The 24,474-nt window shown below is 45.8% G+C and overlaps 1 protein-coding gene across 1 annotated transcript in view; it reads left to right on the plus strand.

Moving 5' to 3' along the window:
• COL27A1 (collagen type XXVII alpha 1 chain) overlaps positions 1 to 24,474 on the plus strand; it is a 309,507-nt gene that overhangs the window by 190,529 nt on the left and 94,504 nt on the right. The window contains exons 29-34 of the mRNA XM_063144913.1: positions 9,973 to 10,026; positions 14,122 to 14,166; positions 16,064 to 16,108; positions 19,336 to 19,389; positions 21,415 to 21,468; positions 22,615 to 22,668. Coding sequence (XP_063000983.1) covers positions 9,973 to 10,026; positions 14,122 to 14,166; positions 16,064 to 16,108; positions 19,336 to 19,389; positions 21,415 to 21,468; positions 22,615 to 22,668 — 306 coding nt within the window. The remainder of the gene's footprint in view (positions 1 to 9,972; positions 10,027 to 14,121; positions 14,167 to 16,063; positions 16,109 to 19,335; positions 19,390 to 21,414; positions 21,469 to 22,614; positions 22,669 to 24,474) is intronic.

Consider the following 24,474-nt stretch of genomic DNA (forward strand, 5'->3'; position numbering starts at 1 on the left):
GTATAAGTGATAGTGATGGTATAAATCATTAGGACATAAGCAATACGTTTGGTTCACCCAAGCAGTACCTTTCTACCCACCCTCATGCTAATTACCTTACGTGAGCAAGACCTTAATTTGGTTGTCATCCCTCTCTGTGTGTTTCTCCCCTTTGGGGTGTGTTAAGTTTCTGGGCAGTGGAAAGGAACCCCGAGCTGTCATTTCAGATCCTGTCATTTCCCCCAGCGTGTTTCTGATCTGCCATCCAAGAACGTAATTCAAGTCAGAATGGAAAGACATTAATGCAGCCCTTTGCCAGATGCTTGTGGGTTCCGTTGATCTGCGTTTCGATGCTTCATTAGTAATTTCAGTTTTGAAGGCAAACGAATGGCTAATCTGGTTTTGATTGCAAAGAACAATAGAGATCTATGGGGGTCTCCGTTTTAGTGATTATAGCCCTTGGACAGAGAAGTCCCAGTGTCAACTTCTGAAAAGACCCACACACCCCAAACAGACCTTTTAGAAAAATATTCCTCCTGTTACAAGAATGGAATTTTGTTCCCATTTAGTTGAGGCTTTCTCCCCTGCCCCCACCCCACCCCTGCTGCCAAAGTTTTTTGATCTAGATAGGAAGCCTGTTTTGTTCCATTTCTTTCTCCCCACAAAGACTCTTTTTTGGGGGGGGGGGGAGTCCTAGATTTTCAGGGAAATGATTTAATTCTAAGGATTAATTTTTAACAAATGCCAAAGAATGCTCATATTTAACAGAGCCTTTTGCTCATGCACCAATGCCTCAGTGGAATTAACTCCATGTGCTTGGGGAAAAAAGAAAGATTTTGCCCGCTTTACTGAGGAAACACTGGGTTGCAGCATCAGGTTCCAAACTTGGATGTAAATCTGGGCTATTCCAGGATCTAGGCAATGGGTGGGTAACTTGTAGGCCCAAACATCTGGAGAACTACAGCTCCCATGATGCCTACCCAGCATAGCCAATGGTGAAGGATCATGGGAACTGTAGGCCAAAATACGTGGAGGACCACTGCTCCCATGATGCCTAGCCAACATAGCCAGTGGTGAAGGATCATGGGAACTGTAGGGCAAAACATCTGTAGGACCACTGCTCCCATGAGGCCTAGCCAGCATAGCCAATGGTGAAGGATCATGGGAACTGTAGGCCAAAACATCTGTAAGACCACTGCTCCCATGATGCCTTACCAGCATAGCCAATGGTGAAGGATCATGGGAACTGTAGGCCAAAACACGTGGAGTACTACTGCTCCCATGATGCCTTACCAGCACTGCCAATGGTGAAGGATCATGGGAACTGTAGGCCAAAACACATGGAGGACCACTGCTCCCATGATGCCTACCTAGCATAGCCAATGGTGAAGGATCATGGGAGTTGTAGGCCAAAACATGTGGAGGACCACTGCTCCCATGATGCCTATCCATCATCGCTGTAGAATTGACACAGGCGAGATCCTGGAAATACAGTGGATACGGAAATTCTCTTTCAAGAAGAGCTTCCTCTCTCTTGGGCTATGATAGTTAATATTTCCAGAGTCCTTCTTTATTTTATTTATTCCATGCATATTCCTCCTTTCCCCTATGGAACACAAGGCAGTTTTCCTATGGAGTTCCCAGGCAGCCTTTCCATCCAGGCACTGACCAGACCTAGCCTGCTTTATTGCATCAAACTGGCTGCGTTGTGCCATAGCTCAGTGGTAGCGTTCTTGCTTTGCATGCACAAAGTTGCAGGTTCGAGGGGACACGTTGCTACTTCTGCAAGAACTCCAAACTAAGGAGAAGTTTGGCGGATTCAAACGCCCCAGAATTTTATAGTAGTTCGGTAATGGCATGAAATCTCCAGCCACCTCCATGCACAGAATGGGACCCTTAAACAAGGGTTTAAGAACCCTTGTCCTTAAACAAGACACCCTCGGTGGGACCTTTGCTTAACGGAGTCTACTGCCATTGTCACCAGTTGCTATTCCTCATCTTCCTCTTCCTTATCGTTGCAACCTGTGCTTGCTCACTAGGCAGAGAGTCAGTGAGCAAGTAGGCCATGGCATCATAAGAACATGAGAAGAGCCCTGATGCTGGATCAGACCAAGGGTCCATCTAGTCCAGCACTCTGTTCACACAGTAGCCAACCAGCCATCGGCCAAGAACCCACAAGCAGGACACGGTGCAACAGCACCCTCCCTCACATGTTCCCCAGCAACTGGAGGTAGCATAGAGCCATAGGGACTAGTAACCATTGATCTCCTCCAGGAATTTGTCTAACTCTCTTTTAAAGCCATCCAAACTGGTGGCTATCACTACATCTTGTGGTAGCCAATTCCATAGCTTAGCTCTGCACTGTGTGAAGAAGTCTTCCCTTTTCTCTGTCCTGAATCTCCTACCAATCAGATTCATGGGATGACCCCCATCGGGTTTTAGTATGATGGGAGAATCATAGAATCATAGAATTATGAAATAGTAGAGTTGGAAGGGGCCTATAAAGCCATCGAGTCCAACACCCTGCTCAATGCAGGAATCCACCCTAAAGCATACCTGACAGATGGTTGTCCAGCTGCCTCTTGAAGGCCTCTAGTGTGGGAGAGCCTACAACCTCCCTAGGTAACTGGTTCCAGCTTGTCTGCATCCTTCTTTAATTGTGGAGCCCAGAACTGGACGCAATACTCTAGATGAGGCCTAACCAAGGCTGAATAGAGAGGAACTAGCACCTTACGTGATTTGGAAGTTATACTTTTATTAAATCAGCCCAAAATAGCATTTGCCTTTCTTGCAGCCATATCACACTGTTGACTCATATTCAGCTTGTGATCTACAACAGTTCCAAGATCCTTCTCGTTTGTAGTATTGCTGAGCCAAGTATCCCCCATCTTCTCATCCTTCACGCCACCACATTTGTCTGGGCTAGAATGAGATGCTGATGAATGAGCCGGTTGCAGTGGGGGAAAAGAGAGGCGTGTCTAGAGAGCTCTGATCGGTGGGCCCTTGCTGGGGTGTGGGCTCTTGAGAGGAGCCCACCCATGCTTACCCTGGTGCCAGTTCTGGTTATAGCTGCAGGCTTCCATATGGCATTACTCTTGAGAAGGGCAGGGGCCAGATCTTGTTGGACTCAATCTCCCATCAGCCTGGCCAATGGTCAGGGATGATGGGGGTTGTAATCTGGAGGGCCACAGATTCCCAGCCCTGGTCTAGAGTTCCAGCATCTTGGCTAGGTGCTTACTCCATCCGATGGGCCAGCTGGCTCACTTTTTATGTATGACATAGAACTAAAGTTTCTTGTTGACAACGAGGCTCATGTCACAACCCTGTCTGGATGCCTAGAAGTTGATGCATTCTGGAGAAGACCTGCCTGCCCGGGCATGTAGTTGTTTTCTGGACTATGGCCAGTTTCCCCCATGTCGTCTGTTAACTGGCATTGTCAGCTCACCTAATTGGTTCAATGTGGCCTTTCCTGTCAAGACGAATGTGTGAAATATCTTCATCTGGAATATTCTACCTTTGACAGGCATGGGGAACCTTTGGCTCACACACCATATGAGTGGGGAAATCCAGTTCTTTTTGGATTTGATGGGAGTCAAGCGGCATGTGCAGCTCCATTTGTGTTGGCAAGCTGAGCTGCGGGCTTTGTCCCAAACTCTGGGAACAAATTTTGGGCCCACTTGGTGCATTTATTTTTGGCAGGTTCCCCTAATTTGCGCACGTTTATGAGCAGTTTGCAGAAATTACAGCCGAATTTGCGTGAATTGCTCAGAAGTTAGTGTAAATTGTGGAACAGGCAGGAAATTTTTTTGCAAAATACCCAAATTGGCTCGTTGCAGATCAAGTTGGGTGCTGTAATGGGAACCAAAATTAAACTGGGGTGCTAAACCTAGGAAAATTCATTGAACTCTTCTCCCCCCTCAATAGATTTCTCCGAAATCTCTAGTCCCCTGGCAGTTCCTGCTTATTGTTATTAGCAGCCTCAAGCACCATTTCCTGGTAGAAAGGCCGGGGTATGAAATAAATGAATAAATAAATAAGTATGCTATGCCCGAAATAAGTACATTTAAAAAAAGATCATGAGAAGGGCAGGAGGAAGGTTTGTGGGAACAGAGAGCATGTGTATGATCATGTCAATTTCAACACTGAAAGTTGCAAGTTACTGGAATGGCGGACAGAAGAACTTGCATTTCTGGCTATCCCTGGGACAGCTTCTCACCTGGGAACGCAAATGCTGCTCCGTAGCAGTGCGCGGGTGAAGCCTCAGCCCTGCTCCTCAGTGCTCGACAGGCATTGGTAACTTTTGGGGCATGCAAGATATTTATTTATTTATTTATTACATTTCTATACCGCCCAATAGCCGGAGCTCTCTGGGCGGTTCACAAAAATTAAAAACATTCAAAGTATAAAACAACAGTATAAAACCGTACTATAAAATACAACATAAAAGCTGAACCAGATAAAAACAGCAGCAATGCAAAATTACAAATTTAAAACACCATGTTAAAATGTATTTATAGATTGTTAAAATGTTGGGAGAATAAAAAGGTCTTCACCTGGCGTCTAAAAGCATATGTCTTTTTTGCTAAGTGTAAGCCGCTCCGAGAGCCTTTTTTGGCTGAGGAGCGGGGTATAAGTATGATAAATAAAAATAAATAAAAAATATAATGTAGGTGCCAAGCGAACCTCCTTAGGGAGGTCATTGCACAGCTGGGGTGCCACAGCAGAGAAGGCCCTGCTCCTGGTAGCCACCTGCCTCACTTTCTTTGGCAGGGGCTCACGTAGAAGGACCCCTGAGGATGACCTTAGGGTCCGGGCAGGTACATATGGGAGGAGGCGTTCCTTCAGATAACCTGAAATTAACCTTTAAATGTTAATACCAGCACTTTGAAGATGGCCGTTTTGCTCCGTGACACCTTGAGCCCGACTGCTGGCGAATGAGAAATGAATGGATGTATGAACGAATGAAGGAGTAACTAAAAGGGCACCTCTGCTTTTACACCAACCCCTCCTGTCCATCACAACGGGGCATGCAAGTTTCCGTCCATTTGGGCTCCTGCTGCCATCCGCCACCACAGCCTGGCCAAGGGCAGCAGCAGCACCTACTTTGCGTTTCGATGTTGACAGGGTTTTGCTTCCTTTAGAAATCTGGCTCCCCCTTCCCTAATATGTCTCATGCAGTGATTCAAGCCAGTATGGTGTAGTGGCTAAGGTGTTGGACTGGGAGCCGGGAGATCCGGGTTCTAGTCCCACTCGGCCATGGAAACCCACTGGGAGACTTTGAGCCAGTCACAGACTCTCGGCCTAACCCACCTCGCAGGGTTGTTGTTGTGAGGATAAAGTGGAGAGGAGGAGGATTACGTACGCCGCCTTGGGTTCCTTGCAGGAAAAAAGGCGGGATATAAATGAAATAAATAAATAAATAAATAAATAAATAAATAGACTATGTCGGTAAGAATAAAGGAAAATTATTATAAATTGATATGGAGGTGGTATTTTACACCAGTAAGACTACACCAAATGGATAAAAAGTACACTGTATATTGCTGGGGAGGTTGTCAGGAAAAAGGCACGTATGTGGCGGACTTGTGAAGCTATTCAGAGGTTTTGGCAAATAGTATTTGAAGACATAAATTACATAATGGGATGAAAGGTAAAGTTAGGGCCAAGGATAGCACTGTTATCACTATATGAAGGGGTTAAATGTACACAAAATAGTAAAGCCTTGATAAACAGCTTATTTACTGCAGCTAGATTAATAATTGCCAAGAATTGGAAGGAACAAAGGGATTTTCAGATAGAAGAATGGTGTAAAGAAGTCTGGGATATAGCTATTAATGACAGACTCACGAGTAGTATTAGAGTTAAGAGAGGATTACTGAAGCGAAATGACTTTGATGAGGTCTGGAGTCCATTTGTTACATTTGTATTAGAAAAAGGGAAAGGGAGTAAACCGTCGCAGGACACATTACAATTTTGGAAAGGAAAATAAGGGTCCCGGGTGTGTGCGTGTGCGTGGGGAGCACGAGACAGTATTATATTATTTCAATAAGTTCTTTTTTAATTTCATGATTGTAGTATATTAAGTTGATGTAGCGTGATTATTGTACGTGTTATAAAATCCAAATAATAAAAATATTATATAAAATAAATAAATAAATTACATTGCCGCTGTGTGAGTCTCTCTCGCTCGCACACCTTCTCTCTCTCTCTCTCTCTCTCGCTCACACACACACACACACACACACACACACACGGTCGTCCCTTCAGTCTAGGATTGGCTCTCGGGCCTGTTTCGATAATCCAGTTTTCCTCTGGCTTCCTTTCTCCCTGCTCCCACCCCTCTCCCATGCCCTTGATGGCTTCGTTTCCCCCTCTGCCTTTCCCCCCCTCTTTGCCTTCAATCCGATTTGTACGTTTACAATCAACCGCTGAGCAGCCCCTTGAAGACCTTGTCCAAGTGCCTACCCATGGGAGGAGGAAACTGTGGCAGCAGCTATAACAACTAGCTTATGAGCAGGGATTTCTGCTCCTGAGCACCATCGAACACACTGTTTTACTGCAATGTGATTGTTACAGTGGGGACTGGGGATGACGACGACCCGGGTTCAAATCCCCGTTTGGCCACAAAGCTCACTGGGTGGCTGTAGGCCACTCACCGTCTTTCAGCCTAACCTACCTCACAGGGTTGTTGTGAGGGTGAAATGGTGGGACCAGGTGTCCATCATAATATGTTCATGTGGAGGGAGGGGGCACGATAAAAGGTGCGCCTGTGCGCTAAAAGTATAATCCGTTTTTCATTCTGCATGCAAAACACATGTGTGCCACCGCTGAGCTGCAGAATTTCTTTTAATTCAGTTGAGGGAAGATTTGAATGCACCAGAATGGGGATGCAATTGCACTCCCAGACACTTTTCTTGGCATTCCCCACATATTTTTTTTGAAAAAATGAAGCATCAGTGCCTTTGAGGGTCCACATTTATTTATTTATTTACAATATTTATATACCGTTCTACATCCAGAAGGTTTCGGAGCGGTGAACAACAGATAGAATGAAAGCATGATGTTAAAATTACTATTTTTAAAAGAACAGAGTTCTGATTAAACCCGAGTTCTGCTATAACCACGCCTGCCTGACCTCCAAAGGCAAGGAATTCCATAGGAAGGGGGCCACCACACTGAAGGCTCTTCTTCTGGTGGTCTCCAGTCGGACCATAGGTTCATGAGGGACCACCAGGAGCATGCCCTGTGATGACCTCAGTGTCGGGGCAGTTGCTAAGGGGGAAAGGTGTTCTCTCAGGTATCCTGGTCCCAAGTTGTTTAGGGCTTTGTACGCTTTTTTGTTGCTCATTCGTTCAGTCGCTTCCGACTTCGTGACTTCATGGACCAGCCCACGCCAGAGCTTTCTGTCGGCCGTCGCCACCCCTAGCTCCCCCAAGGCCAAGTCCGTCACCTCCAGAATATCACCCATCCATCTTGCCCTTGGTCGGCCCCTCTTCCTTTTGCCTTCCACTTTCCCTAGCATCAGCCTCTTCTCCAGGGTGTCCTGTCTTCTCATTATGTGGCCAAAGTACTTCAGTTTTGCCTTTAGTATCATTCTCTCAAGTGAGCAGTCTGGCTTTATTTTATTTATTTATTTATTTATTTATTTATCATATTTATACCCCGCTCCTCAGCCAAAAAAGGCTCTCGGAGTGGCTTACAGTCTAATAAAGACATGACACACAAGGAAAAGGAGTTCAGGAGGGAAGAGGTAAAGAGAGAGCGAAATTAAGTGGACTGGGAAAAGGGCTGATGGGGTTGTCCTGCTCCCGAAGGAGGGGAGTCCAACTGGAGCAGGCCCCGATGTTTCCTCGGCCTGCTCCTGTCCCCTCGGTCCTTCTTCTTCCCCACAGGGCCAAGATGGCAGTTTGCCCTGTGGGGGTGGGGGAAGAGTCCAGCAGGAGCAGGCCCCGATGTTCCTTCTGCCTGCTCCTGTCCCCTTGCTCTTTCTTCTTCCCCACAGGGCCAAGATGGCAGTTTGCCCTGTGGGGGTGGGGGAAGAGTCCAACAGGAGCAGGCCCCGATGTTTCCTCGGCCTGCTCCTGTCCCCTCGGTCCTTCTTCTTCCCCACAGGGCCAAGATGGCAGTTTGCCCTGTGGGGGTGGGGGAAGAGTCCAACAGGAGCAGGCCCCGATGTTTCCTCGGCCTGCTCCTGTCCCCTCGGTCTTTCTTCTTCCCCACAGGGCCAAGATGGCAGTTTGCCCTGTGGGGGTGGGGGAAGAGTCCAGCAGGAGCAGGCCCCAATGTTTCCTCGGCCTGCTCCTGTCCCCTCGGTCTTTCTTCTTCCCCACAGGGCCAAGATGGCAGTTTGCCCTGTGGGGGTGGGGGAAGAGTCCAGCAGGAGCAGGCCCTGATGATACTTCTGCCTGCTCCTGTCCCCTCGGTCCTTCTTCTTCCCCACAGGGCCAAGATGGCAGTTTGCCCTGTGGGGGTGGGGGAAGAGTCCAACTGGAGCAGGCCCCGATGTTTCCAAGGCTGTATTTCCTGGAGTATGCTACAGAACCTTAAACTTGGCCTGTTAGCAGACCTTTCGGCGCCAGGTCAAGAGATTCTTCAACTCTTTTGCATTTAGTAAGTTCCCATTGGCCTGGTCCACCAGCACCCCAATACCTGGGCCCAAATCAACCTCAGTGTCAACGATTCAAGGTGAAGTGTGATGGTGACACCGACCAGCCAGATAGACTCTCCATGTGAGTTTAGGCATGGCGTTGGCCTTTCTGTTTTAGAGGGCGCAGTGCCACATCCTGCCATTTTTCCAGCCTGTCCCCAAACCCTGCACTTCCACGTGGTGTTTCAGCTCCTGGAACAATTGGCTTTCAATAGTGTCTGTTCCTCCCCTCTCCTTCAAGTACTGCATCCGTGACTACCTTGTATGATACGTTTTTTTTCTGAACCAGCCAGGAGTTGATGACTTTGCTCAGGATCTATTTACCAAACTGAGATGTGGATATGCAAAAAAAATCTCTCTCTGGAAGCTCGGAGGATGACAACAAAGGAGAGGGCCTTTTCAGTGGTGGCCCCCCAATTATGGAACGATCTCCCCGACGAGGCTCGCCTGGCGCCAACATTGTTATCTTTTAAGACCTTTCTCTTCTCCCAGGCATTTAACAACATTTAACAACATATGCTAAGTTTGTTTGTTTTTAATGGACCCCAGAACTGTTGTTGTTTAAATGGATACTGTTGTTTTTATGTTTTTGATAGATTTAAATTTTGTATATTTTTTTTAACCTTCACTGTTTTTAACTTTTGTAAACCGCCCAGTAGAGCTTCGGCTATGGGGACAATATATAAATTTAATAAATAAATAAATAAATAGGAAATACAATATGCATGCTCCATGTACTACCCAAGCAGAGATTAAATGGGTGACCGCAAGCGACAGGGCCTTTTTATCAGTAGCCCCGCCAATTACAGAGTTCTCTTCCTACAGGGGTCTGTCCTTAGCTCCTGCCCTTCGAGGTAACAGGCAAAGACCATCCTGTTAAGGGTTGAGAAGGAATGAAGTTTTAGGTTGCTATATGATTCTGCCTTTTCCTTCCGTTTATGTCTTGTTCAAGCTGTCGCACTTGTTCTCCACTGCTTTAATTTTTATTCTTTTATACGCTGTCGTATTTCTTACTTTTCGCATGGCTTGCTGTGGCATTGATCCGCCACCGTGGGGGGGGGGGCCCTTCACGGAGGCAGGATGTCAGCCATAAATAAATGCTTTTGACTCTGACAACAGGCAGACTCAAAGATGCCCTACTGTTCTGGGGAGAGTTTCTTGTAAGAAACGCTTTGAATTTTCCTAAGCGTTCCTGTCCTTTAAAATGTCACATCCTAGGATTAGACAATTTCTGTCATTTGCAGAACTAGGGAGACACCTGCTGTTCATTATCCCATTATGTCTGTCTGTCTGTCTGATTTTGGTGTATTTGTGTATGTTCATGCCCATGTGTTTTGTCTCCCCAGGGTGCTCGAGGTTCTGATGGGCTGGTGGGCGAAGCAGGGTTACGAGGTGCCAAGGTGAGTCCCTTCTCCCTTGTCCCCTTCAAAAAGTATTAGTTGTGGCAGGATTGTTCCTGGGCAAAAAGTTAAGGATATATACAACAAAGCAGTGATATTTAATGTACAAGAATAAAATTGGAATTAACAATAATATTGCATTAAAAGTGCAATAACATATTGCACAGGAACAAATATCCAGCAGAAACAACATAAAATGAACAGGCCAAACGCGTTTCAACACGACCCAGGTGGTTTTGGAAAAGGCTGAGGCCATGTACGACTTTTAAAAGGGAGTGACGCCTTCCACCACACAACTGTGGGAACTGTAAAGTCAGCCCAATTAAATCTTTAGAGAGCATACAGCAGCCTGCACTGGCCACTGATGAAGACTTTGTGTTGGAATGTGCTTGGCCTTTTCATTTTATGTTGTTTCTGTTGGATATTTGTTCCTGTGCAATATGTTATTGCACTTTTAATACAATATTATTGTTAATTCCAATTTTATTCTTGTACATTACATATCACTGCTTTGTTGTATATATCCTTAACTTTTTGCTCAGCATTATCTGTTTGTTAGGGATTTCACCTTTCCTGCTTCTGTAGGATTCTTTCTGGGTACATTTCGAACTTGTCCATTACACTGTAGAGAGACTAGAACCCAGCATTTCCCAAGTTACCATAGGAAAACAAGGCAGATCTTAAAACAGCTTTAGTTAGATTTATGTGACTCACTTAGGGTGCAATCCTATACACGTTGTGTTGCCTGTTGTGTGGAGGGCTCCTTGGAGTTTTCTGTTGCGTTGAGTTGATTTTTCCCACCGGCTACAGAGTTTCCTGGCAAAAATGGTGAAACAAGCGAGTATCACTTTAGGAGCGCCACTGGGATTGGGTTTTTTTTGCAGCAATGGCTGATAGGATAGCATTGGGTGGACCAGGGGAGGAGAGAGGGTGGAGGAACTGTCAATCAAACATCACAGTGGATTTCACTCTACTCCGCGGTAGTTCACAGTCACACAACGGTGGAGTTAGAACATATTGTGTATGGAGCACCTCCTAAAAACTCAACCGTTGAGTGGAGTTTTCACACTGCGTTGACTAACGTGTTGTCTAAACTGAGCCTTTATCTGGGTTCTGTATACGTTTGTTTACGGTGACAGAATTCTTTTGTGAACTCAAGGTGGCTAGGAACTAACCACAGGGCATTAATTTAGGAGTCGATAGAACCCTGATCTAGTATTTATGACAATTATTTGTATGCTACCGTTCCAGATGAAGGTCGTACCAAAGTGGCTTGCAAGTCACATGAAAATAGTAACATCACAATTAAGCAATATCAACGAAATGAAATGAGGCTAAAATGTTATATGTTGTACCTTGAGGTTTTAATATTTAGCCATTAATAATTACTCGTTTTTAGTATTGCTAACAATAGTATAGCAATTCAGTCTGCTTAGGAAATAATAATAACAGCTCTTTAAGGAGACATCTTTCAAAGGGCTTTAAAAGCCAGGATGCTTGATAGATCATTCTGAAGGCTTACAGAATTGCCCTCTGGCAGGACTCACGAGGGGCAAAGTTTGCAAAACTTGGAGCTCATGACAAGTAATTTTATGCTCCAAATACACAGAATCAGGCCCAGAGTGAGCTGTAAACCTGGAGAGAACAGAACAGATGTTCCATTGTTTTTTGTTTTTGTTTTAACCAGGCAAGGATCGAAGGCCCAGCTCCTGATATTCATACATGTCTTAGCCAATCAGGAAGCCTGTTACTGACTACCTATCACTGTCATTAGGCATCCTGGACTCACAGGATTCACAGGACTAAGCACACACAGTCCCAGTTTGCTCACCAGCTTAGGCCTCTGCTTCAGGTTTCCCTGTATATAACATGGTAGGAGGAGGTCAAGCTAGACCCTTCTACCTGACATGCTAGCTTTCTGTGTGCAGGGAGCTTTTGTGTGGAGTAGCGAGTCCCTATTTGCAGTCTGAAATGGTACAGGCATGGGGTTAGCCTTAAGGCAAAGGACACACCACACGTTTTAACTAATAAAATAAAAACCCATATTGTACCATCCCTCTCTGTGTGGACAATTTGGATCTCTCAGTGAAATTGTGCGAACACAGTACATGGGCCTTTTACCAGATAAGAAGAAGAGCCGTGCTGGATCAGGCCAAGGGTCCATCTCGTCCAGCACTCTATTCTCACAGTGGCCAATCAGTTGTCAACCAGGACCCACAAGCAGACATGGTGCAACAGCACTCTCCCGCCCATGTTCCCCAGCAACTGGTGCAAACAGGCTTACTGCCTCTGCTACTGGAGTAGCACAGAGCCATCATTTATTTATTTATTTATTTATTTATTTATTTATTACATTTATATACCGCCCCACAGCCGAAGCTCTCTGGGCGGTTTACAACAATTAAAAATAGTAAACATTAAAAGTATACAAAAATTTAAAAAACATAAAAACAGTATAAAAACAACAGTATCCCTTTAAAAACAACAATTCTGGGGTCCATTAAAAACAAACTTAACGTTGTTAAATGCTGTTAAAATGCCTGGGAGAAGAGAAAAGTCATGACTAGTAGCCCTTGATAGCCTTCTCCCCCAGGAATTTATCCGACTCCCTTTTCAAGACATCCAAAATGGTGGTCACCGCTACATCTTGTGGTAGTGAGTTCCATAGTTTGGCTCTGGGTTGTGTGAAGAAGTCCTTCCTTTGATCTGTCCTGAATCTCCCACCCATCAGCTTCATGGGATGAAGGAGATTGGCCCAACACATCTGTAATTATGCTAACTGGTAGAACCGGCATTTGAGTAATCCAAAGATGCGTTGGAGGGATTCAAGTTATTCCTAACCATGCTTTTTTTGCAGTCAAATCAAATGTGCCCAGTTCATTCGAAGGGGTTGTGGCATGCCGCCTGGACTGAACAACGCCTTGAACCCCTTCCAACAAACTTTGTAGCATTTGATGGTCCACAGCTGGTGACATCTGAATCTGTCCATTGGCATTCGCATTGGAAGGAACAAAAAGTCCGATTGAGCAAGGGTGGCTGGAATGAGGAGCGATAGTTTGGTTTCTCTCAGGGCTCATGCTACCCTCAGTCTTCTGTGTTTCCAAGAATGCTTGGCCACATTCAGGAAGATTTTAGGGACTCCTGCGCACCTGTTGGATTGGACGGCAATAAATTTGCTCCAGATTAAAGAATACTCCGCTTTACATTGAAGGAATGAGGAACCCAAGGAACAGTGTTATTTAGACCTTTTTCTCACAAATAGCAGGAGAAATGTGAACCGCCCAGAGAGCTTCGGCTATTGGGCGGTATAAAAAATGTAATAAAATAAATAAATAAATAAATAAATAAATAAATAAATAAATAAGGTTAATCTGTCTTTAGACAGGACAATTCCGGAGTGCAGGTGAAGGTGGAGGTAGACATGTCTGGATGTTCCTGTGTACAAAAGAAAATAAAACGTCTTCCATCGTGGTATGGAGAGAGTGGATTGGGAGACATTTTTCTCCCTTTCTCCTAATACTAGAACTTGGGATCATCCCATGAAGCGGATCGGTAGGAGATTCAGGACAGAGAAAAGGACGTACACATTGCGTAGTTAAACTATGGAACTCACTACCACAAGATGTAGTGATGGCCACTAATTTGGATGGCTTTCCAATGGGGTTGGATAAATGCCTAGAGGAGAAGGCTATCAATGGCTACTGGTCCTAATGGCTATGGGCCTCCAGTATGCCTATGTACACCAGTTGCTGGGGAACATGGGTGGGAGGGTGCTGTGTGAACCGAAGGCTGGACTAGATGGACCCTTGGTCTGATCCACTATGGCTCTTCTTACGTTCTTACGTCAGAAACAGGGAGTTCCAGCTTAGCTGTCTCCAAGATGCTAGTTTTATTTGGGCAGGAAATATTTCTATATGGAGGAGAATTCCATCCCATGAGTCCCTCCCCTGTTATCGTGAAGAAGCACAGCCCAGACACAGTTTGGCCATCTCATCTGCTGTTTGTGCGAACTAAGCCTTAGGTAGGAAAACAAGGCACAAGCTAAAAATGCCGTATTTTCTCCTCCTCCTCTTCCTTCTCTTCCTCCTCCAACAGGGCCTTCCAGGGAATCCAGGCAAAGAAGGACCACATGGGCAGCAGGTATGTCAGTAACCTCCAGTGTGGTCTGAAAGAGAGATACCTACATGGGTGCGATTAAGGTTGCTGCAAAACTGGATTTCGGCACTTTGCAAGGTCTTCACAGAACTCAGGCTTAACCTAGTTTTATAGGACTCCCTGTACTAAATAGGCTTTAATTTTGGTTATTCTAGCAATGGATGATAATGAAATGTTCTCAATTATGCCTTTGGTCTGCCTTTGTTGAGAATTTCTTAGCTCCGTCCCACTGCTGTTACCCACTCTCCATTCACCAGCAAGTCTGTGGCTGAAGGAGAAAATAAGTGATAGAAGCAACATAACTTGTTTCACCACACTTAGAATTCTAGGCCACAATCCAAGTGCAGAGTTCAGTGCACTTAAGCCTGTAGATTATCATGTGCTTAAATGCACACTTTAGTAGAGTGGTCGTGCCACCGTGGAACTGCGCTCCCATATTTGGTCAGACTTACGATTTTTTTCCTGCAAGATCAAACTCTGGAGAGAAACAGATTTGGCTAGTTCTCAGCAGCATCTGGTTGAGCACAGTGCTGATTGGCTGGCATCTGTGACGTCAAGGCACCACCTCTCCCCACAGCCGTTTTTCAAGTCCCAAAACACTGATTGGAAGATCTACAACAGCAACAATGTTAATATTGTTATTAACAATAACATGCCAAAAATTGTGAGGACTTTGGGGAAAGAAGTCAGAGATCTTTCCAGAACCATGAGTGGGACAGAGAAAAAGGAAAGCATCACTGAATTTGGAGGCAACTACATTTGTGGAAGGCAAGCCACACTAACCCAGCAGAAGAAAACACGTGGACTCCTGTTTGTATGTAGATCTGCATGTCAGGGGCAGATGTATCTCCTCCACCAATCAAATTCCATTGGTCCAGCTATTCCTAGCATGAAGAGGACTTCATATTAACTTCTTGCCATGTACTGTAGCTGTTAAAGATGAGTAGCCTGACAACAAAAAAGAAAAAAAGAGAGAGATAGCAACCTTAATTCTGTCACCACAAGCTTGACCAATGGGTATTCAAACCCAGAGTTTTGAATGGGATGATCAAGTCCTGTAGTCTTGGATGATCAAGTCCTGCGGTCTCAATCACCCCAGACAGCAGGACACGGAATAGTGGGCTAAAGTTACAGGAATCCAGATTCTGGCCGGACATCAGGAAAAACTTCCTGACTGTTAGAGCAGTACGACAATGGAACCAGTGACCTAGGGAGGTGGTGGGCTCTCCCACACTAGAGGCCTTCAAGGGGCAGCTGGACAACCAACTGTCAGGGATGCTTCCTCTTGAAGGCCTCTAGTGTGGGAGAGCCCGTCACCTCCCTAGGTCATTGGTTCCATTGCTGTACTGCTCTAACAGTCAAGAAGTTTTTCCTGATGTCCAGCTGGAATCTGGCTTCCTTTAACTTGAGCCTGTTATTCCGTGTCCTGCACTCTGGGATGACCGAGAAGACATCCTGGCCCTCCTCTGTGTGACAACCTTTCAAGTATTTGAAGAAGGCTATCATGTCTCCCCTCAATCTTCTCTTCTCCAGGCTAAACAGGCCCAGTTCTTTCAGTCTCTCTTCATAGGGCTTTGTTTCCAGACCCCTGATCATCCTGGTTGCCCTCCTCTGAACCTCCTCCAGCTTGTCTGCGTCCTTCTTGAAGTGTGGTGCCCAGAACTGGACACAATACTCAAGATGAGGCCTTTACCCCCACGTTCTTTTCCCTTCCATTCATGAGCCTTTTAGGGAAGCTTTACAACCAGCTCCCTTCGAGACAAACCTGCTTTTTCATCTCCATGTGCAGGTTCTGTGACAGACAACTGCATTGCCCTTGAAGTGCACAGAGTTTATTTCAGCCTTCCCTTGATAACTCATGAATGTAACTGTGTATTTGCAGGGAAAGATCGGAGAGACGGGAGAGGCAGGGTCTCGGGGCTTCCCGGTAAGTTCGTATCACATCCTGCATCCTTTCTCCACCAGAGCAATCCAACAGAAGTAGAGGAGGGATGGTCCGTGGCAGACAAATCACCAGTTCCTGTGGCCTGCTGGGCTTATGTTTCCAGGATAGTTGGTGTGAGGAGGCCATTTTTCCTGTGCTGTTGTTTTTTTCCTGACTTTCCCCCCGGTTGTTGAAATTTTCCTTTTCCTGAAAGGGATGGAAATGGACTATGGTATCTCCACATGGGGGGCTCTTTTACCCCATTCCAGGGACCTGTTGGGAATAATCTGTCCCTAGAATGTCCCTGGAACACCTTCCTTTTTGTCCCAACAAGTTTTGTAACGGAGAACTGGAGATTTCGTTCTGGTATAGGTCTTGATCTAGTTCCCCACTCACGAGTTCTTAACGTATGTTAATGTGATGTTTATCTTCATATTCTATTTGTGTTCATTATTTTCATTTTATTGTATATTCTCCATTTTTAACCTACTTAACTTATTTCTTTTAGCTTATCTCTTTACTTTTTATTATGTCAAATTGTGATGGCTTGTCGCTTTTAGCAATAACGATTTTATTCATTCAAGCCTGTCTCCTCTGATGTCAGAGGTGTAATGGTAATGATAATAATAATAATAATAATAATAATAATAATAATAATAATAATAATAATAATTTATTTGTTACCCGCCTCTTCCTCTGGATCGAGGCGGGGTGCAACATAAATGCAAATGCCATAAAATACATATAATTAAAACATTTAAAACTAATACATTATTAAAAGCAGCACATTATTAAAAGGCAGCTTAAACTTCAGCTGGGTAGGCCTGCCGGAAAAGATCAGTCTTTATAGCTTTCTTAAAATCTGGAAGACTGTTAAGTTGACGAATCTCTCCCGGCAGATCATTCCATAATCTGGGAGCGGCAGAGGAAAAGGTCCTCTGAGTAATAGTTGTCAGCCTTGTTTTTGTGGACTGGAGTAAATTCTTCCCAGAGGACCTGAGTGTGGGGGGCGGATTGTACGGGAGAAGGCGATCCCGCAGGTAGCCCGGACCCAAACTATGTAGGGCTTTAAAGGTGATAACCAACACTTTATACTTTGCCCGGAAACTAATTGGCAGCCAGTGAAGAGATTTTAAAACTGGTGTAATGTGGTAGACGTACCGGTGACCAGCCTGGCTGCCATATTTTGAACTAGTTGAAGTTTCCAGACTAGGCACAAAGGTATCTCTATGTAGAGCGCATTGCAGAAGTCGAGCCTCGAAGTTACCAGTGTGTGCACGACCGTCTTTAGGTCTTCCGACTCTAGGAAGGGGCACGGCTGGCATATCAGGCGAAGCTGGTAGTAGGCACTCCTGGCCGTCGCATCTATCTGGGTTGTCATTTGGAGTGATGGATCCAGAAGCACCCCCAAGCTGCGAATGCAGTCTTTCAGAGGGAGTGTAACCCCATCCAGAACTGGTTGACACACCTCCAAACCCAGGTTGCGGCCTTTGACAGCAAGCACCTCCGTCTTGTCTGGATTCAGCTTCAGTTTGTTTTTCCTTATCCAGCCCATTACCTCCTTTAAGCATTCATTCAGAGGAGACGCACTATCCTTAGCTGACGCTGTTGTCGAAGGCATAAAGAAATAATAGAATCATAGAATAGCAGAGTTGGAAGGGGCCTACAAGGCCATCGAGCCCAACCCCCTGCTCAATGCAGGAATCCACCCTAAAGCATCCCTGACAGATGCTTGTCCAGCTGCCTCTTGAAGGCCTCTAGTGTGGGAGAGCCCACCACCTGGTTCCATTGTCATGCTGCTCTAGCAGTCCGGAAGTTTTTCCTGATGTCCAGCCGGAATCTGGCTTCCTGTAATTTGAGCCCATTATTCCGTGTCCTGCACTCTGGGATGATCGAGAAGAGATCCTGGCCCTCTTCTGTGTGACAACCTTTTAAGTCTTTGAAGAGTGCTATCATGTCTCCCCTCAATCTTCTCTTCTCCAGGCTAAACAGGCCCAGTTCTTTCAGTCTCTCTTCATAGGGCTTTGTTTCCAGACCCCTGATCACCTGGTTGCCCTCCTCTGAACACGCTCCAGCTTGTCTGCGCCCTTCTTGAATTGTGGAGCCCAGAACTGGACGCAATACTCTAGATGAGGCCTAACCAGGGCCGAATAGAGAGGAACCAGTACCTCTTGCGATTTGGAAGCTATACTTCTATTAATGCAGCCAAAAACAGCATTTGCCTTTCTTGCAGCCATATTGCACTGTTGGCTCATATTCAGCTTGCGATCTACAACAATTCCAAGCTCTTTCTCATTTGTAGTACTGCTGAGCCAAGTGTCCCCCATCTTGTAACTGTGCCTTTGGTTTCTATTTCCTAGATGTAGAACTTGGCATTTATCCCTATTAAATTTCATTCTGTTGTTTTCAGCCCAGCTGATGATATTTGGGTGTCATCAGCATACTGACAGCACCCTGCCCCATGCCTCTCCCAGTGGTTTCATGTAAATATTAAATAGCATTGGGGAAAGGATGGCACCTTGTGGTATGCCACACAGCAGCTCCTTCTTTGAGGAGCAACTGTTCCCAAGGTTCACCATCTGGACCTTCTCAATGCCACATGCCTCCTTTCAACCTATGGAATCCCCTCTCCGCAAGCAGAGCGAGAGATTCATCCTGTGCATTGCAATCCTAAACACACTTGGCAAGGAAAGGAACCTCTCGTGCAAGCGTTGAGTAATTACTGACTCTTGGAGGGACGCCAGCTTTCGCTGACGTTTTCTTAGCAGGCCTTATAGCGGGGTGGTTTGCCGTTGCCTTCCATGGCCGTTATTCCCTTTCCCCCAGCTAACTGGGTACTCATTTTACCGACCTTCTGGCTTAACCACAGTGGTTAAAGCCATGGTTTAAGGTGTCTTCTGAACACAGCCCGGCTTTCTGGCTTAACCACCATGGTTAAAACCATGGTTTAAGGTGTCTTCCGAACAGGCCCCTTGAGGACACCACCATGTTGCCTACCTCTAATGGTTCCTAATAGACTAACTGAAATGCCTTTGATGGTCACTGAGTTCTGCGTTTCCGCTGCCCCATTCCAGAAAGGAAAACCCAGGGGGAGCCTCCTGCTCCTAATTCTGGATTGCTATCCTGCTCCTTCTCAAAGCATTGACAAAGTGCCAGCGAGGTGCTAAGAGGTGGAAAAAGCCACACTCCAGGTTGGACATCTGACTCTTCCTTGTCTTGTTTGTTGGCAGGGCATCCAAGGACCTTCTGGACCCCAAGGAGCAAAAGGACCTCTGGGAGACCCGGCAAGTACCCGATGCGGCCTCCTCCACCCTGTAATCCTGGTCTCCATCCCCAGTCTCATGTCTTTCCCAAGCAACTTAGGAGAGAGGCCTTAGTTAGCAACGTAGGAAAGGTGCCTTAACCACGTCAGACACCAGTGGTCCATCAAGCTCAGCATTGTTTTAACTAATTGGAAGTGGCTGTCCAGGGTTTCGGACCAGGAGTCTTTCTGAGCGTACCTGGAGATGTCGGGGATTGAATTTGGGATCTTTTGAAATGCAAAACATGTGCTCTACTAATAAGCTTTTGTCCTTCATCCAAAATGGGAGCAGACCCCACCCCCGCACCCCCACAAACCTAACCTGCTTCTCCCAGTCCAGCCCATGAAGCTTCCTTAGGTTCCTCCAGTGGGTGGGGTTTGGACTCCAAGCACCGCCCCCTGATGGATTCCCTCCTAGAGAAATCCCCAGTGTAATCTCCCATCCAAGCTTAGAGGGAACAGTGGGGATTTCTGTTGAAATTTTTGGTGGGGGTGGGAGACTAGGAATGGATTCCTAACACACAGGGAAAATATTTCTGAATTGGTGGAGAGGGAATTTCGAGTGTTAGGCAGAATTTGCAGGGTTTCCAGTGGGCAATCAGGAACATATCTATACATGTACAATTTCCAGTGGCAATCAGGAACATATCTGTATGTGTACAATTCCCAGTGATAGAAACATATCTATACGTGTACAATTTCCAGTGGCAGCCAGGAACATATCTGTATATATACAATTCCCAGTGATAGAAACATATCTATACATGTACAATTCCCAGTGGAAGTCAGAAACATATCTATATGTGTACAATTCCCAGTGGCAGCCAGGAACATATCTATACCTGTGTGTTTTATATCTACATACACTTCTTTTTTTTAAAAAAAAAGCATGTAAAAGAAGCATTTTACTTGGGGTGTGGGAGAGTTCTGTGATAGCGGATGCTGAACGCAGTACTCTGCTCCACAACTGAGGCCATCTGCCTTTGAATACCAGTTCCTGGGTGAGTGGAGAGGAAATGAAACTGCAGGCACATTGATCATGAATAGTAGAGTTGGAAGGGGTCTCTAAGGCCATCGAGTCCAATCCCCTGCTCCATGCAGGAATCCACCTTAAAGCATCCCTGACAGATGGCTGTCCAGCTGCCTCCTGAAGGCCTCTAGTGTGGGAGAGCCCACCACCACCCTAGGTCATTGGTTCCATTGTCATACTGCTCTAACAGGAAGTTTTTCCTGATGTCCAGCTGGAATCTGGCTTCCTTTAACTTGAGTCCATGGTTCCGTGTCCTGCACTCTGGGAGGATGGAGAAGAGATCCTGGCCCTCCTCTGTGTGACAACCTTTCAAGTATTTGAAGAGTGCTCTCATGCCTCCCCTCAATCTTCTCTTCTCCAGGCTAAACATGCCCAGTTCTTTCAGTCTCACTTCATAGGGCTTTGTTTCCAGACCCCTGATCATCCTCGTTCCTCATCCTCGTTGATGCTCATGGGTACCAAGTTTGAAAACTCAGCATTAGGCAAACTTGGAGGGTGTACAGATTATATAACACTCATCCCATCTGCAATTCATGGACAGAACAGTTTCGCCTTCCGCTCTATTGTCTGCTCGTTGATGGAATCAGATTTGTTTATTTTCCAAATTTGCACAAATTCATACTTGCACAAATTCACAAATGTTCAAATGCCTCCCAAGTGTGCAAATCCCCCCTCAAATGTGCATTTTCACATTTTAGGTTTTTGCGGGAAGCACATTTTTGGCTGGTTTTTTTTTTTAATGTACATATGTTTCTATTACTAAACTTGCAAAATTTAGGAAAGTTGGAAAATTAGCCCACAAATCCATGGGAAAAGCTGGTCCGCTGCTGAATCCATGGGTCGGATTCCTAAAATTCCACACTTCTTTGATTCCATTGGGGATTTCTAAGACCTCCTTGGGCAAACTGCCAGATGGAGCGTTGTTCTGATCCAATAAGTCACTCTGTATCTTCTTAACTTTGCGTGCCTGCCTTTCAGGGACCTCAAGGCGCACAAGGTCTACCAGGGTCTTTGGGAGAAATTGGACATAAGGTACAGTATAATTTCCCTCACCACCACCTCCTTTCAGCTTTGCAGGCCTCCATTCGTGACTCTAGAGCAGCCTTCCTCAACCTGGGGCGCTCCAGATGTGTTGGACTGCATCTCCCAGAATGCCCCAGCCAGGCTGGGGCATTCTGGGAGTTGTAGTCCAACACATCTGGAGCACCCCAGGTTGAGGAAGGCTGCTCTAGACCATCTCCCGCAGGGCTTTTGGGAGCTAGGAAAGGAATCCTAACTGTGGGTTCTTTCCAAAATAGTATTTTTGAGCTGGGGTGGGTGACATGTGGGCCCCACCTCTCTCCACTTCCCCCCAAATATACTACTACCACTACTACTATCAATCAATATGTTTATTGCTCAATCCACAGATCATTGCAACACATACAAACTTGACATTTTGCTATACTATACATGATAAAAATTACATATGGTTAAAAATTACAGAGCTATCAAAAACGTAACATGCATTACTAAAAGGATAGTAAGATAGGAGCACAGCGGACACACAGAAACCTTTAATTGCTTCTCAGTGCTACTACTACTACTACTACTAATAATAATAATTTCTTTTTTGCAAGGTAATTTTTGCCCTTTTGGCGCTACAGAGCTGCTACAGCGTGCCGAAAAGGTTAAATTTAGTTTGGAACCAAGCTAAGCTTTTACCACTGTAGTTCTATGGGGTGGTTTCTAAATTTCCAAATTGAAAACTTCAAATTTCAGTGGCAACCTTGGCAATCCCTCACCCTTTTTTTTTCCTTTTTGGGGACATCAAAAGGACTACACAACCCCCTGTGGAGTCCAGCATGGGGAGGGGGTGTTAAAAATGCCCCCCACAGACCTCCAGGCATGGAAAAGCAGGAGGAGAGGAGAGAAAAGATTCAAGAGGGGTTAATATCAGGTGAATGCGCCCAGAACAGAAAGAAGAGGAAAGTGTGTTACAGAGATGAAAGCCCTGCTCTTTGAGCTCTGTGTATCCTAAAGCCAAGTTAGGGGAAGTAATTACTCTATCGCTCCTCTGCCTGCCAACTGCTCTGCTATGGAAACTCCAGCTTTGATCTTGTTCCCCATTTAGTTAACAATGGCTTTTCCTTTTTCCTCCTCCTCCTCCTCCTCTGTCGTACCCACCCCTCTCTCCAGGGACCGCCTGGCTCAGTGGGGCAGCATGGCCTTCCAGGTGAACCGGGCATGAAGGTACTATTGTTGTTTTTATACTGTTTTTATGTTTTTTTAAAAAAATTGTATACTTTTAATGTCTACTATTTTTAATTGTTGTAAACCGCCCAGAGAGCTTCGGCTGGGGGGCGGTATATAAATGTAATAAAATAAATAAATAATAAATAAATAATAAGCAAGTATAACTTCTACCCGTTGTGGGTTCTATGGGGCTTAATTAGAATAAACTTGCGAAGAATATCTTGAACAAAATACGTCTTTAGTAAACATCCAATTGCAGCAATGCCCCACAATTTGTCCTTCTGTGTGCAAACAACAACAGCAAAACACAAATGGATCTCTTGCTTGAAGCCCCGTCCTGCGTGGTTATGTATCTCCAGGCGACGAGTATTTTGGAAGTCCCTTTTGTAGATTTTTTTTCCTCAACTTTTATTTCACAGGCCAATCCCCAACCAGTAACACAACAGTTCAGAGTATTAGCCCTGCAATAACATAAGTAGTACAGATATCAAAAATGCAAAAAAATAATAATAATGATTCCCTGCCCCCTTGAAATGCTACCGTACACAATTAAGAGCTCAATTTCCCTTCTACGAGGTGATCGGAGCTTATAATTAAACAGAAATTCTTCTGGTATTCAGCTTTCAGCAGAACTGGTTCTCTTTCTTTTAGCTGTTCCTTCTCTAGCCCTCCCTCTGAGTGAGATCCCCGCCCAAGGAACTAAACCGTCTGCTCCCTAGGGGTCACACCAGCAAACCAAAGCACTCCCTTCATGCGGTTCCTGCTTCGGATCAGAGAGATAAGGGATGCGTTTGTTTCTGCGGCATCTGGCAGTGCTTTCTGAGCAATGGCTTCCTTGTGTGATGGGAGAGGGAAGGGATCGCCCAGATCTCAGCTGCTAGAGATCAGCTGCTGGAGCTGGGCAGCTCTGAGTTAAGTCTGCATCAGCCGTACGGGACGTCAGGGTCCATTCATTCATGTGGATCTGGGAGAGAAGAAGGAACTCCCCTTAGTTCCCTTAAAAGACAAGGCTTTTTGTCCGCTGCTCAGCTTCAAGGGCCTCGCAGGTGGGTGGAATCATGGTAGCCTACAGCGCAAAGGGGGGTGCGGTTGCCCAAACTGAGAGAAGGCAGCAGGTTTTGGGAGCCAGCGGTGTCCGACTGGCCTTCAGGTGTCCCCTGACACCCCCAACCCAAAAGGATACTGGACCGCTGCGTGAATGTCCTAGCTGGGACTGCCTGCCATGGCTCCCTCCGCCCGGCATCTTCGGCAGCCAAAGGAGCGGGGACTCGGTGCATGAATAGGTAGGGCTCTCGTTTCGAACCCAGTAGCACCCAAATTAATGGCTCTCATTGTAAAGGTTGATGAAGCTATGGGACTCAAGTGGCTGAACATATCTCCTTTCCTACTCCCCTTTCTCGGAGAATCCTAGAGGAGTAGAGTTGGAAGGGGCCTATAAGGCCATTGAGTCCAGCCTCCTGCTCAATGCAGGAATCCACCCTAAAGCATCCCTGACAGATGGTTGTCCAGCTGCCTTTTGAAGGCCTCTAGTGTGGGAGAGCCCACAGCCTCCCTAGGTCATTGCTTCCATTGTCCTACTGCTTAGGGTGACCCTATGAAAAGGAGGACCGGGCTCCTGTATCTTTAACAGTTGCATAGAAAAGGGAATTTCAGCAGGTGTCATTTGTATATATGGAGAACCTGGTGAAATTCCCTCTTTATCACAGCAGTTAAAGCTGCAGGAGCTATACTAGAGTGACCAGATTTAAAAGAGGGCAAGGCACCTGCAGCTTTAACTGTTGTGATGAAGAGGGAATTTCATCA

The sequence above is a fragment of the Elgaria multicarinata genome, chromosome 19 (assembly GCF_023053635.1).
Source record: "Elgaria multicarinata webbii isolate HBS135686 ecotype San Diego chromosome 19, rElgMul1.1.pri, whole genome shotgun sequence".
Classification (NCBI taxonomy): Eukaryota; Metazoa; Chordata; class Lepidosauria; order Squamata; family Anguidae; genus Elgaria; species Elgaria multicarinata.